This window comes from Polyodon spathula, chromosome 6 (genome assembly GCF_017654505.1).
Source record: "Polyodon spathula isolate WHYD16114869_AA chromosome 6, ASM1765450v1, whole genome shotgun sequence".
Classification (NCBI taxonomy): domain Eukaryota; kingdom Metazoa; phylum Chordata; class Actinopteri; order Acipenseriformes; family Polyodontidae; genus Polyodon; species Polyodon spathula.
The window spans coordinates 18,953,338-18,968,726 of NC_054539.1; the positions used below are offsets into that span (position 1 = coordinate 18,953,338).

Sequence of the window (15,389 nt, forward strand, 5' to 3'; positions counted from 1 at the left end):
CCTTGTGCTTGTCCAGAAGGTTCTGCACTTCCTCTTTGGAGCTTGCTATTGTTTTTTGGTCGGCAGCTGTCTTGTCCTGTGCGGTGTCTACCAGGTCGGCCAGGTCCTGCAGGGCTCGCTCATACTGGCCTTTCAGAGCCAAGCTTTGGTTCAGCCCACTGCGGCGTGAGCCAACTGTCAACACCAGCTCCTCATAGGTGTCCTGTACCCAACACAACACACACATAATGATTACAATCAAAAGCTATTCATATATTTTGCTGGTGGTCTCTAACCTGCTGAGTTTTAACAGTTTACATTTCACAATGTAACTTCCCTTTGGGTGGCACTGTGTACTGTACAATGCAAAGAAAGAAACCACAACTCAATTACAATCACTATATGAATGTTTAATAGACCTATCAATGTAACAGAAATGATACACAGAAATGATAAAATATATTTCACTTTAAATCTATTAAAATGATGTGGTAAAAATCCACCAGAAGTGGAGATAAATAATTGTTAAAGGAGGACATTTTATTGCACTTTTTTGCACATCCCTGGTTTACATTGTAACCACAAAACAATAGGAGAAGCATGTCTCCTTGCTAGAACATGTTAGCGACCTGAAGTTTCAGGAGTTCTTGAATGGCAGGCTGGTCTGGTTGCAGCTCTTGTCCGTGGGTTTTCAACTCGTTGATTTTTTGTTCAAATTCTTTCAGGCTCTCTTCTGACTCTAGAATTGCCTGTAAAACAATTTTGACTGTTTTAACCATTCAATTCATAAGTAGGGCCTGATTCACAAATAATAATAATCATCATCATCATCATCATCATCTGGTTGGTGAACATGACTTGAATTGCAGATCAAAAGCCTGGCAAAGTAAAATGTATATTGGTGGGGAAAAAAAACTGCAAATGGCATTTAATGCTAGGTTATCTTTTGCTCTGAGTTAGCTATATAGCTAAATATGCACACATGCCTGAGCACAAAACAACAGATATCACTACATTTAATACAAAAAACCTTATAAACAATACCATTCTTACTGCAAGTAGATGTGGAACAGGAATGAATATCACTTTTTTTTTTACCTCCATTTGCTTTGCAGCAGGTCGCTCCATTGCCTCAGCCAGTTTGTGGAGAATTAGGTATTTACTGTCAGCCAGGGCAGTAAACAGCATCTTCAGTTCAGCCTGCATCAGGATAAAAAAATTGCAATTCAGTTGCACAAGCTCAAGGTATTATTACTGCAAGTTTCTTCAGCACATTATAACAGAATAATTACATTAACTAAATAATTGAGTGAATATGGCAAAAGTCAGCTGATTAATAGTAAGAGTAAAAACATGTGTATATGTTTTTTACAGTGTACAGAGAAAACATACTTTAACCAAAACATACTATAACCCCAAAATACAGTGTATCTTTTTTTCTATGATGCCTGACAACTGTATAATATTATATACAGTGGACAATCAAAGGAACATATGGGCCCTATTCACAAAACTTTAAGGACCGTTGTAAGAAATGTTTTGTTAAGGAACCTTTTTTTTCAAATCACATTTTTATTTTTTCAAGCTCGTAGTTCATTAAAAACAGTTTTAGAGATGGTTCATTCGCTTATTCTCATTATCTTTATAAAACACTCATAAAACATTCTCTAAAGATTGGTGGGGGCCCCATGTTTCGTGATAAGGTAGTGGTAACACTGCCTTGCCTGAAACTGTGTGAGTTCCTGGAGCCTGGTCTTCATGTGCTCACAGCGCTGGTTCACCACTGAGTCAAGGGCACCAAGCCGCTCCTGCAGACAGCACAGGGTCTCATCAATCACATCCTGGTTCTCCCTGCACTGCTGAGCCGCTTGCAGAAATAGGTCCCTGTTCTTGTCCACATCTTCTGTCACTTCTCTAATATCCTCACCAAGAACCTGCCGCAAGAAGAAAAAACACCAAACACAGTGCTCAGGACAGACTACCTGTTTTTTTTTTTTTTTTTTTTTTTATCATTGACAAGCACCTATCAGCTGTCTTGGCTAAATTAGCCACAAAAAAGCATTAATAATCAAATATCTACATTGACACATACATAAATACATGTTTCACTTACTTCTTGGTTACAGAGTTGGGTTTCTGCATCTTCAGCAAGGAGCGCGGGGCCAGCAAACAGGCTGTTTTCAACCCCATCCAGCCAGCTGGACGAGGCACAGACAGCGCTATACAGTCTCTGCTCCAAGTCAAGGCCTTGCTTCTCCATACCTCCAGCCTGGGGGCAGATCAATACACACAAACACATCACAGACATCTGCTCCAAAAATTCTACAGTAAATAAATAAATCAATAAACGTCACTGTACCTGAGAGGAGACGTCTTCAAAGGCCTGCTTGAAACTGCTAAATAAAGTCCTAACGGATGACTTATCCTGCAGTGGAAGTTCTCCTTTGAACAGAGGTGCTGTGGAAGAGACTCTGATGGCTCTGCTATAGACCTGTTCAAACAGTGTTTAAAACACACATGTTTTATAAATAGTATTTCTAAACAAAGTCGCTGTCTATTTATAAAAAATTAAAGCCTATAGCCACTTCTTACTCCAATGCAGTTAAAATGCAGCAACAGAGGAGTAAACTGGTATAACTACAATGCAATTATATTTTGCAACCGTTTAACTTAAAATGCTGCTTGCTGATATATAGTAGAAATCTCTAATTACATTTACAGTGTAGAACAGCATTAGCGGTAACAACACAGCTGTAGTCTGGCTAAAATCCACTGCTAGTAACATGCACTGTTTTTGCATATGAACCCCTTTATGTTCATAAATATTAACACAATAATGTTAGGACAAAAAATAAATAAAAAAATATCTACCAGTTCAGTTTATTTCATTTTAAAACTTCAGTATTAAGAAAACAGTTTGTCATGTAAGTGTCATTCCTTGAAAACGCATTTTAAAACAATGTTAAAGTACCGGTTGACTGTGATCTTGTTGGAGTGTGTTCTGTAGAAGCTGCTGCTTGGTGATGAACTCTTTGTTTAGACTTTCCCATTTTTGTCTCATCTGCTCCTGTGCTGCTAGCTTCTGTCCTTCCAAATCTAACTCCCGCGGGACTGAAGCAGGATTTTCACTGAGGAGAGAAAATAAGATAACATAATAACATGAAAAAATTCATGTAATTCAACAACAGGGTTAGGTAACCTTGTCCATACAGTCACCACTATGTGTATATCCTACCCTTTGAGTCAGTCAATTAATTTCCAGCTACATCCTCTGTTCTTGGTTTTTAGACTCACTGGGGGTAATTAAAGGGGGTAGTGGGGATGGGTTGTTAAGTAAGTTTGATGTTAAGCATTAACTACAATTCAGCAGATCAGGACAAACTCCCCATAACACAGAAATTTACAATATTGATACTTATGCTATGTACAGAAATGTACCACTTGGCAGAAGACCCCCACCCCCCATAAAAAGAGTACACAAGGGTGTAGTTGGGGAAGGCGAAGGGATGCGAATAAATCACACGTAAGAGAAGGGTCAGTCACTCTATTTTGCGAGGCCACAATTGGATGATGTAAATTGTATAGGGGGCAGTCCTTCCTCTTAAACTTCATGTGATATATTCAAATCCAATTATGCCATCAAATAAGTTGCTATTGTCTGTGAGAGTTCTTGTGTCCTATACCAGTGAAATAATGAGAAATACTGCGAACTGAATTCCATCCTGTATCCTACAGCTACCACACTGCTTTAATGCTCCACTTAAACGTGCATGTCACTGACATAAACAGTACTGCTGTTGTCTTCCATTAAGGTAGACCTATATAACTATAGTCATTTGATGCAGGGTGGCTGTGCTTACCTCAAACTCTTCGTAGCAGTCTGTTGGGTTAGAAGCTCTTCTCCACGGCTTGCTACTGACTGCAGAAGCTTTTTCTGCTCCGCTAGCTGCTCCTCCAGCTCCTACAGCAAAGAATCAGCACAAAGGTGCAGGTGAAAACATGCACTGAATGAAACCCCTAACTGCAGGGTGTCCCACAGGTCAGCCTTCATACTGCTGGCGTAATTTTAAATAGCAGTTGCATCTCTAGTTCTTTCAGGTGTCTTTAAGCAAAATTAAATCAGATAATTTTGATGTGTGACGCAGATAGTCAACAGGGCTATACTGTACGTCTTGTGATTGAGCTTTTTAATGAGCTCTCTAATTATCTACTGACTTTTTCACCAAGACCTTACAAATGGACAAAAAAGAACACAGACACCTGCCCTCTGAAGGACCCAGTATTTGCAAATGGTAGTACCTTCTCCATAAACTGGTACCTACAGTATTTCTAAAGCACTGATATGCAGCTGTACTCATTCACTTATTGATCTGCAGCTCGCTCTGTATATGGTTGAATCCCCCATACCCTCCGTCTCTGCAAGCTGTCCTGATGCTGTTGAGACCTTGTTGTCCTAGCCTGGGCCAGCCACTCCTGGATGCTGGGGCTGGGACAGATGGCAGAGCCCGGCTCGCCGTCCTCCTTCTCCTGCAGAGTGCCCTGCTGGGATAGCAAAGTGGTGTTAGGAAAGAGCTTTGTTCACCTGACACAGAGAGGCAAAAACATGCAGTATGCCTCTCAATTTGCGCAAGTGCTCAGGTAAGTGGAATAAAAACTGATTTTTGGAGAAAAGAGAATCATGGTCAAAATGTATGTGACTGCACACAAGTGTTTTACTTTGTTGTTCTTAGGAATGTTTTGTTACGGACCGTTTTTTATGCCTATTTTAATTAAGAAAAATCAAGTTTGCAATTACTCTATTTTTTAAAAGCACCGTTTGCCCCAAGAGAATGTTCATCAAACTTCTAAAAAATACATTCCTAAAGCAGTCCTTAACGTTTTGTGAATAATCCTGCTGTAGATCGTTCCACTTTTCCTTATCTGATTGGCAGAATTACAGGGATATCACATTTAATAGTAGAAATAAAAATCAACATAACACTGTTTGATTACAAAGCTAAAAAAAGCACACCCAGAACACAATCACTGTAGAGGCTGGTACTATAATCCTAGTTAGTATCTGTATAATAAACTGCTATTTGAAGTCACTGGTATTGTAAATTGCAGCCAAACAGCACTGTGCAGTTTTTGTTTGTTTTTTTCATTTCAATTTAATTCAGATTCATTAAACAATTGTCATTTTGGGTGCAGTAAATTTGACTTAATGTATAATTTGAAGATGTATAAACATACTGTGGTAGCGGTTCAATTAAATTCTTAAACAAAGTACCTAGATTCAAAGTGGAAAAAAAAGTTTATAATCTAATTACAGCAGAAGACAGCTGTGATTGATAGCTGCCATTAAAATGGTCTGAAACAGATTCGCTTTGAATCGTATGTCAAAATGCTACACAGAAAACTTGACCTAGAAGACATAACTATTATATGTTAAAGTTCAGAATATTTGCAGCTGTTGTTTTAAAACATTTTTCTCATATGAAATGGTAATTGAATATATGATAAACAGTGATTTCTTGTTTAATAGTGTCGATAATCACGTTTTAAATGCTTTTTTTTTTTTTTTTTTTTTACATAGAACACAGTCACACCCAGTGGCCAAATTGCTTTTTATTTTTTACACAGCAGACAGTACTGACATGCTGTACAGTAGACAGCATTCAGATGTAATGGCTATTCCATCAGTCTACCAGAGGTACTCTGTCTCAGTGTGATCACCTCTAGGTGGTCTTTGTGTTCAATCACAAACATTGATTTGCACGGCAACCCTAGGAAGACAGTGAAACACAACAAAAAGAGGTCTATCAAACAAAGCATAAACCAAGACTATTACATGCTGTCTCTGAGGTGCTTTCAGCTCTTCCCATGCAAGTGTCGCCTGGAGAACAAATAGGGAACTGTCAACAAGGATCTATCTCACTCAGACAGAACATGAATGAATGGCCTCAAGTCCAGCAATATAAAAGCAAATATACAGTATCTATGGTGTTTAAAATACATTAAGAAACACAGGATGTTGATATTTACTCACTGGTTTACATGTAACTCTAATTTAGCCTTCATTATTGAACTAAATATTGTAACTATTTTTGCTTCATTGATTTTACTTGATGAAGGTACTAGCTGAAACATTTACTTTACTTATAATTTGTACCACACTGTAACCTTACTCATAAACTCAAAACCTCATACACTATTTAGTAGCTGGCACAGAGGGCAGTGAATGAAGAATGGGGGGCAAGCTTACTTGGATGTTGATCTGCTTATTCTGCAACATTCTCTGGAGTTCCAACAGGCTGCCCTTGAGTGTGCGCAGCTTGTGTGTGAGCTGCTCAGCCTCCTCCCGGGTGTGCACCTTCCCCTCCATCAGCAGGGTCTCACTGTGCACTGAGAGCTCCGAAAGGGACACCACCTTCAGCTCAATCTCCAGCAGCATGTTCTGTAGCAGCAGGAACAGAGAAGCAAACTCAAACATGCTGCTGCTGCTGCTGCTCCTGCCTCTGGCTGTTACACACACTGCTTGAGGCAGCTTCAACGGCAAGGGAGCCTGGGGCCTACCTCGCCCCCAGCCAAATTCACAAAGCACCGAGGTCTTCCCATCATAGGGCTGTGTACACTTTCTCCTACACCATTAACGCTCTGGTAGCGTCCACTGCTAAGTTTTCCACACTGAGAAAAAGAAACATTTAAAATGATTTTCTAAATTGGAACAGCAAACAGGACTTGTATTAAAAAAAGAAAGAAAAATAGATTACAAAGTTTAAACCAGTTTAGCAGGCCCTGTTGTACTTCAGTGCCAACTGCTGCTCAGAGGATTCCTGACCCCAATGCTTCTTTCTTTCAGGGCCGGACCATGACGTCCTCAGACAATGCCTCTGAATAGATCACTCACAGGCCCGCTAGTATTGCTGCTGCTTTACTGCTTCTAAGCCTGACTTCTTGTATATGCAATGAGGCTTCCCTTTCCCCTCCTCCTTCAACTCACAACCCACTGACTATTGATCAGCTAATGCTGTAACTCCCAGCGACCCACTGCTGCTGAATAGCCCTCAGAAATCCAAAGACATTTGTATAATCTTCTTAACACACAGGAGCTTAAGAGCCAAGCTACTGTATGGCTTGTTTAGAACAGCTAATAAGTTTGTTTATGTGATGATGCACAGAACGAACAGATATAGCACACAATTCTAGTGATCTTCCCTCTTGTGTCATGCAGCTGATTTGCTCAGAAAGCAGTTCAATTTCCCTTGGCAACTATTTTGTCGTGCACAAAGCTTGGCTCTGTGAAAGAAATGTGTCAGACACCAGTGCAAAATCAGGGAAAAGGGAGAAAATAAGGGAAACCTTTCCTGAGGAACAAAACACTTTTTTTTTAAACTTTATGAAATAAGTTATTAAATAACCTTTATTTACTAAAATTGCAATTGGATTATCTTACTCAGATACCTTTTGCTTAAAAACTACAGCTGTTAAAGATTTTTACACTGATAAAGACACAAGACTAAATATTTGTGTGTCTCTTATACATTGTACATTAATATCTATGATTGAAGCAATAGGTCAAGTTTTTTGAAAGCCAATAAATTATATTTAATAGTACCTTGTATTTATTTAGTTTCAAAACAATGTTAATACTTTATCTACAAAGACGAATGAACAGTTTACCTTTAGTTGATCTGGGTTAGTAGATATAACTTTATAAAGAGAGAGAATACATTAGAATTTGATATTAATCAGTAAAGTACATTTTGACTGACTTTACAGTAAATGGCTTACAAAACTGGTATGTACTCTTAACCTTTAATAATACATCCCCCCCGGGGCAGATTCATATAAAAAGAGTATCAGTATTCAAGGCTGTTTAGACCATTAAAATAGACCCTTTTCTTATTTAGAATCCAGCACGCAGCAGAGCTCTATCCATTGTTTCTGCATCACACCTCCACATTGTGAAGTATGAGGGCTCCTTGGCCGAGCTGCAGTACCTGGCAGTCGTTGAGCTGCTCCTCCATGTGCATGTGCTCCTCGGCGGGCTGCAGCGCTGTCTTCAGGGTGGCCTTGGTGCTGAGGAGCCAGTGGTCGAGCTCGTCAGCCTCGCTGTGGTACCTCTGCAGGGCCTGCTCCTGACGCTGCTCTTCCAGCTGGTCATTCAGCTTCTCCTGCAGGGACAGTACATACAGTCAGGTTGGCCTAACACACCTTACCACACTGCAGGTGCACATGTCAGGTGGGCAAGTTGAGAACATGCTGCTGTCATTGAGGAAAAGGGGGCTACAAGCAGGTATATATGCACTGTCCAAATGGTAGCTAGTTGAAGAGGCAAAACTGAAGAAAGCTAAAGTTTTTACATTGATATAAGTATGAAACAGATTCTATTTAACCTCTCTCTCCCTGCCAGATATAAAACTGATGAACAGACACAAAAATGCCAATTAATTACACTCCTGTTACAGTAACTGATACTTTATATGAAATATGGGATCTAGCAACTTCCTGAATATAGTGTTTTCTGTTTATTATCCAGTATACAACACTGCAGATGTCTGTACAAACCAATACATACACACACTAAAAACAGATTCTTAATCAATAGTAGACTGCTCTGTTCTGCTGCAGTGACTTCCAGGATGTTTTGACTCATTTCCTTAACTCTTCCCCACAGCTGCTGAGTCAACACATTGCGAGGTCACTGCATTTATAGCAGCACTGAATACAGGAAAGCAGCACTTCAGTGTTTCAATTCCATCTCAGATTGTATTCACTCATAAGACCTTGTACACTTGAAGTGTCCTGTATTTATATATGTAACTCCCTTTACCACATTACGTGCATACATTTCATATGGAGAGTGATAAACCAGACTTATTCAAAAACATATGGGCAAATAAAACTACAGGCTACAGGCTTAGCATAATTTGTATGTAAATTAATCAAATGAACAACTCTCTTGAATACAACAACATATCTTTTTCAAGGGTAGCTACTTACTATACTAGTATGTCACAAGGAAATTGTGACATTAAAGCTTTGGAATCAATATTATTGTGTGGGGAAGCAGAGATTTGTAATTCCTTCTATTACCTGTCTAGTTAATAATGAATCAAATTTTTTTTCACAAGCTGTCTTGGACTGATCTTTGCATTAACAGTCTTTCTAGACATTTATACTGTAGTGTATTACGTTTATAATGCATTGTTACAAATACTACATTGCCCATATATTCTAAATGTCAGACGCAAGCACTAGACAACTAAACATGTGGTATAATAAAACACGATGAAATCTGCAATTGCATGCTGAACACTTCATGTTCAAGGAGGTCTTTAATATGATTGCTCAAGACAGCTTGGCTTGTCTTGAGTTATTACTGCTAGTGATGCACTACATCATATATATATATATATATATATATATATATATATATATATATATATATATATATATATATATATATATATATATATCTCACCTAGTTATTAGTGGATGCAATGTCACTATTTTTCAGTAATGGGCTTAGCTCTCCCTACTACAAGTTGCAATTGCAGATAGAAAAAGCCCACTGTAGAACATAACTTACAATGCTCAAAGAGAAGACCAGCAGAAAGCTCAGAACTTTGCTGAAGTGGCCATGCTGCAGCACCCTTTTTAACAGGGAAAGAACTGTGCAGTAGCTTAAAAAAAACAAACGTGTCATGGAATGGATTTGTGTGGCTATACATTTTTGTATCTATCCCCAGGAAACGCCTGTGGTCACGTCTCCTACAGTACAGGTACACGCTACACAGGTTGTCCCTGCTATTACTTACTATCAAACATGTGATGTGCATCATTTTAATAACTATTTCAAGTTAGGGTGTCACTAGATTAGAATTGCAAACCCTTAGCGATTTCCCCTGTCACAGTACTAGCTCCTGAAAAGGAATCCTCTACCTATTGAACCATGGTTTATAAATCCTGCATTGATTTGTAGATGTGCCAATACATGTGTTGTTGTCACATTGTTTAGGTATGTCCTTAACCGTTCTTTTTTCTCTTCCATATTAAGTAAAATGCGCGCACTGGTTCTAGAAAGTATCCTGATTCACATTCTACCTGGTAAGTTTAAACCACTGGGACAGTATCCTGACCTAGAGTTCTTACACTGTAAGGGGCTTTAGCCAGTGCAGGGGGAAGACCTTAAAATAACTGAAAGAAAAAAAACAGAATTGAAAGTGAATAAAAGCTTGAAATTAGGAAATGCAATGGAAGGAGGATGCAGCAAGCAGCTAGAAAAGCCTTCTGTTTTCACCTCAAGAAGCTGTCGTTTCCCAGAGGCCTTCATTCTGATGGTGGCCATCCTCTCTGCCAGGACTATCAGCGTGGACTGCATGGCCAGCTGGTCGGCAGTGTCAGTGTCCAGGGTGTCAGACACCAGCTCCTCTGCAAAGGAAGTCTGCAGCTCATTGATCTCATCCTGCAGCATCAGGATCTCGTCCATCAGGGCCTGAGCAGGGCCAAGAACAGCAGGTTTATACAGAATACAACAAAGGATAATCAGGCACACTGGTTGCGTGCTTGGAAAACTTAAGGCAAAATGAAAAACAGCTACAGTGTATATATGTGTGTATATATGGATAAAGGCTATATTTGCATCCTGAGCCATTCAGAAAAAAAGGCATAATACCACAGCAGTGACATCAAAAAGTGATAAGGAAAATATACTTCAGCGTTGACCCATTCGACTCCTCGAGACCATCACTTTCAATTTAAACACAAAATGTCTCGTTTTCAATCAACAACACCCACAGTACAGAAATGTTCATTAATAATCAACAAAATGAGAATACGTTAAAAAAAAAAAAAGATGTAAAGTTGGTACAGTCATATCTCAGAGAGACTGGAGAAACGACCTTGCACAGTAGTGAAACACTACGTTTAAAAAAACTAAACTGTACTGCTGAATCTCGTCTTCTTTAATATTAGCATCACAAGGGTATCCATGTATTATAAAAAATAACAGATGGGCCTCTTCAGTGAGTTACAGGAAAACAATTCCATCTCAGGTTTCTGTGACAGTTTATAAAATTACTCGACCTTCGGGCTTGTAATTTATGACGTCACAGAAACCCTTGATAGATAGATGGATAGATAGATAAACAGACAGATATAGATATTAATGTCTCTGCAGAGTTTAAAAAAAAAAGTTAACAGCAATGGCGTATGTGTGCGACCAGCCATGAGACTTAACCGCTAATATTATGCATCAGATACCTCTTATATTTTGTTTTAAAAAACGTTTTATTATATGAAAGAAAACCAAAAACAAACTAAATGCGTTTCGATACATAGTGTGTCTGCATCAGGTGTTGCACCCCTACATGTCAGCTGTGCTCTTCAAGCTCAGAGATGCTGGCTGTTCCCTTGACAGGTGTGTCACTCGGGGAGGTTGGAGTTTCTCCACTAATACTCAATTGATTGATTGATTGATTGATTGAACTGAAATATTGTAACCTGGCCAAAATAGATAATACATTCCAACAATATACAATTGTTGCACCATTCTGATTATTGTATTAATGTTATTACATGCTAGAATTAAACACATGTAGAATATTAGGTTGCTATTTAATGTGTTATTTTATTCTAAATACAGCAAAAATGATGGCACTATGTTGTGTACTGCACAGCTAATGTGGTGTTGTAGCTTTAACTGGAAGACCGACTCGCACTGGGATGTTGCTGTTCACTGCTTGATTTAGGTTGTGTCTTCGGATGATCTTCTTCAGATCGGGTTCGGGTTCAGTGAATTTTCTGCATCGCGATGGGGTCACTCGCAAGACAACCCCACCGTGAACAAGAAAAAAGATTTTGGGGTTCTAAAAATTTTAATTAACCCTAACCCAATGGGGTTGACCCGATCTAGATGAGGACATATTTCGGGTTGGGGTCCTAACATATATATATCAGGGTTCTCCCCAGGAATTCTGTACAGCCGGGCAGCAGAACACTATAGCCGGGAGCACTTTTAACAGAAAAATAAACTTGCCTTACCTTAAATATGTAACACGACAAAGAACTTGAATAATGTGAATAGTGTTCAGCTGCTATCCCATCACGCCCTTCTTCTTAAAGGCATACAGCCTCTATACTGAATCCCTAATAGCTCTCACAAGCACCTGAATACATATTTTTTTATGATATCAAAAGGAATTCGCTTTTTTTTTTTTTGGGGGGGGGCATATGTATAGCTTGTATATTTATGTATAGCTTTTGTAGTATATATAACCTTACAGTACAATAATACAACAAAAAATTGGCCAAATGATAATACCCGAGAATAATCTTAATATATTTTTAATAAAGTAGCCGGCGCAAATATAGTATTAGGCGGTGGACTTATTTTGAAAACCCTGCATTCACTGTCACTATTTTTTATTTGAAAATAACCAGTTATCTTTTTTAGCAGTCATTTCAACGTTTTAACCTCTCAAAGTGCTTAATGCAGAAAACCCACCCCTTCAGCTCTCTGACTGGTTAAATGTTGTGTCAAGATGTAACACAGCTGTCATGTGGTTCCAAGATTTCTTTTTTTTACCCAAAAATGCGCAAGTGATCTAGTCTGGTAGAAGCACAATCAATCCTTAATGTTAAAAGAGAGAATTCAAAAACAGCAAACAGCTCTATATCCTAGGAGAATCAGGATCCAACAGGATACTCGATCATCGGAAGATGGAACTTTGCAGCTAATTATTTAAATATTGAGTTTTCAGTTTATCAATTACTTTTCTTCTTCATTACACACACACACACACACACACACACACACACACACACACACACACACACATATATATATATATATATATATATATATATATGTGTGTGTGTGTGTGTGTGTGTGTTTTTTTTTTTTATGTACTCAAAAGGTTTCAACTATTAGGAAAAAAAAAATTCAGGAAATTACAGACCACAACCAACAAGAAAAACAACTGTAGTGATACAGCAATTAAATTTCTCAGCAGTTTCCCAGATGCTGATTTTATATACAGTATCTACACAGCAATCCTCCTTTATATCTCTGACACTTAACGCTTAAGAAATCATGCTATGTGCGTTCTGCCTTATAACAGAGTGCTTGTGCCAGTGCAAACGCATTATAGTACAAATGGATCATTCTTCTTGTAACCTAATTCTAACCTTAACAGAGAAATATATATGGGATTCCACTGTTTCAATATGTCAGTAAAATAACAACAAATCTTAGGAAAAAAAAAACAACATCTCACCTGGTGTGCTGCCATCTGGCTCTCAGGAGTCCTGTTGGCTTCCAAAGCTCCATTCAGTTTGGTTTCGATAGACTCCATCTTTGCGGATATCGACTGAAGTGAGTCCTGAAACTTCTGCTGGCGTTCGAGGGCTTCATACAAAGTTCTCTGTTTTTCACTGATCTGAAAAAAACGATTGAACACCCTGTTTGTGATCAGTCAGAATAAAAATAACAAAAATAAAAAAATAACAAAAACTAACTTTTGAATTTCTCCTGTTATATATATATATATATATATTATATATAAAATTAAAGTAATATTTTAAAATCAGTTTTGATCCTCTGTAAAAAGAGTTAAAATATTAAAATAACAGTGAATTCGTAAATATAATAGTTACTAGGTTTGAAAACAAAAGGCACATATGCTTTAGACTTCAAACAGATTTCTACAATAGCATACCGACTGGTGATTTCAATACAACAACTAAAGACACACTGTACTGTTGAGTTGTCTTGTAGCTAGGATGCCATGCTAATTCTTCAAAGATATTAACAAAGTACTCAGTAACTTATGAACAAAAGGAATGCACCACCGGCTGTGTGTTGTTACAAAGTTTTCCTGCATGCTCCATGTTGCTTTGTGAGACTCACCACATTCTTCAGCGTCTCCCAAGAGCGCTGTAGGTCGTCAAGTTTGGCGACAGCAGCGGACTCCAGTCCAGACTCACAGAGTTCCTGAGCTGGTGATGTGCTGGGCTGAATCTCAGCAGCTGCTGTCTGCAACTGTTCGGCAGATAAGGCTTGGTAATAAGCAATGTCCTATAAGCATGAAGCACAGTATAGCACTTTCAAAGGAACTGGAATGGAGACATTTAATCAAATAATCCAAATCTTTTTCTTATTACAGCAAGAATAATTGGAACAGTTAAGGTTTCTCAGAGAAGAGAACAGAAGAGAAGAGAAATTTGAGGCAAGGGAATCCAGTTCAACTTTTTTCATACGCTGACCATGACTGAACCACAGGAATTTTTTAAACTCTGAAATTGCAGTACAGTTGTTGGCTATGCCCTTACTGTCTAGTAGCTGAACTTGAAATACTTGCATACTTTTATTATTTCGATTTAATATATGGTATTTGGACATACTGAGGCATGTCTAGTGTCTTACCATCTCAGAATAAAAACAGAACTACAATGGCAGGTATGAAATGTGTCATTGCGTGCTGAGGAAGTCAAATCAATTACAGAACACAGCTGTAAAATTTGTCACAGATATGGTATATTAACTGTTTTTTTCTGGAATGACCAAGTCATATAACATTGGTCAGACTATTTTTCAAGTATTCAGGAAACTAAACCAGTCAACATTAGAAAAGGGTTAAATTAGCTAGCTGCATAAGGTTTGTAATGATTTTCAAATAACATACAGTACAGTCACTATGGTTAACTTTCTTATCAGTAGAATGAAATAACTAGATTCTCCAAACGTCCTTATATAAGAAAGACTTCTAGTAGATGATCACGTGCATTCCTGCTGTGAAATTCCATGCCAAAAAACATTACCAGCTACAAAAAGGTCAGGAATGTGTAAACCATCCAACAGTTCAGACATACACTGGTTAGCACGAAAGACCTTAAAGGGCACATAAGGACCTTTTTATTTTATTGTGTTACATGTTCCCATGTGTTCCTAACTGTTTACGTAAGGTGTGTGTATCGTTTTAATTATTATTATTATTATTGTTTTTGTTTGCATTTTGAACACTTTTTTAAACTTTTAAATTGTATTCCCTGCCTCAAGATGGCCTCCCATGTACCTGCATGGACCTCTCAGCACTACATTTCCCATCATCCTCCTCCTCAGATATGTAACTGAGATGGATTTACCATGGAGCAGGAGGATGATGGGAAATGTAGTTCTGAAAGGTCCATGCGGGTACATGGGAAGCCACCTTGAGGCAGGTAATACAATTTAAAAGTTTAAGAAAGTGTTCAAAATGTAAACAAAAACAAATAATAATAATAATAATAATAATAATAATAATAATAATAATAATAATAATAAATAATAATACCCACACCTTACGTAAACATTTGTAGCAACACATGGTTACATGTAACACAATAAAATAAAAATATCATTTTGTACCCTTTAAGTGACTATAACA

At 38.1% G+C, this 15,389-nt stretch overlaps 1 protein-coding gene across 17 annotated transcripts in view; it reads right to left on the reverse strand.

Moving 5' to 3' along the window:
• syne1a (spectrin repeat containing, nuclear envelope 1a) overlaps nucleotides 1–15,389 on the reverse strand; it is a 182,778-nt gene that overhangs the window by 46,320 nt on the left and 121,069 nt on the right. For 8 of the 17 annotated variants that reach the window (XM_041252397.1, XM_041252398.1, XM_041252405.1 and 5 more), the window contains 15 exons: nucleotides 13,874–14,041; nucleotides 13,242–13,403; nucleotides 10,265–10,459; nucleotides 7,962–8,135; nucleotides 6,224–6,415; nucleotides 5,810–5,854; nucleotides 4,387–4,521; nucleotides 3,840–3,940; nucleotides 2,951–3,107; nucleotides 2,339–2,470; nucleotides 2,093–2,248; nucleotides 1,704–1,913; nucleotides 1,078–1,179; nucleotides 609–728; nucleotides 2–202 (listed from right to left, as the gene is read on the reverse strand). In XM_041252397.1, the coding sequence (XP_041108331.1) occupies nucleotides 2–202; nucleotides 609–728; nucleotides 1,078–1,179; nucleotides 1,704–1,913; nucleotides 2,093–2,248; nucleotides 2,339–2,470; nucleotides 2,951–3,107; nucleotides 3,840–3,940; nucleotides 4,387–4,521; nucleotides 5,810–5,854; nucleotides 6,224–6,415; nucleotides 7,962–8,135; nucleotides 10,265–10,459; nucleotides 13,242–13,403; nucleotides 13,874–14,041 (2,250 nt within the window). The remainder of the gene's footprint in view (nucleotide 1; nucleotides 203–608; nucleotides 729–1,077; nucleotides 1,180–1,703; nucleotides 1,914–2,092; nucleotides 2,249–2,338; nucleotides 2,471–2,950; nucleotides 3,108–3,839; nucleotides 3,941–4,386; nucleotides 4,522–5,809; nucleotides 5,855–6,223; nucleotides 6,416–7,961; nucleotides 8,136–10,264; nucleotides 10,460–13,241; nucleotides 13,404–13,873; nucleotides 14,042–15,389) is intronic. The other 9 variants (XM_041252410.1, XM_041252413.1, XM_041252403.1 and 6 more) reach the window with 4 other exon arrangements.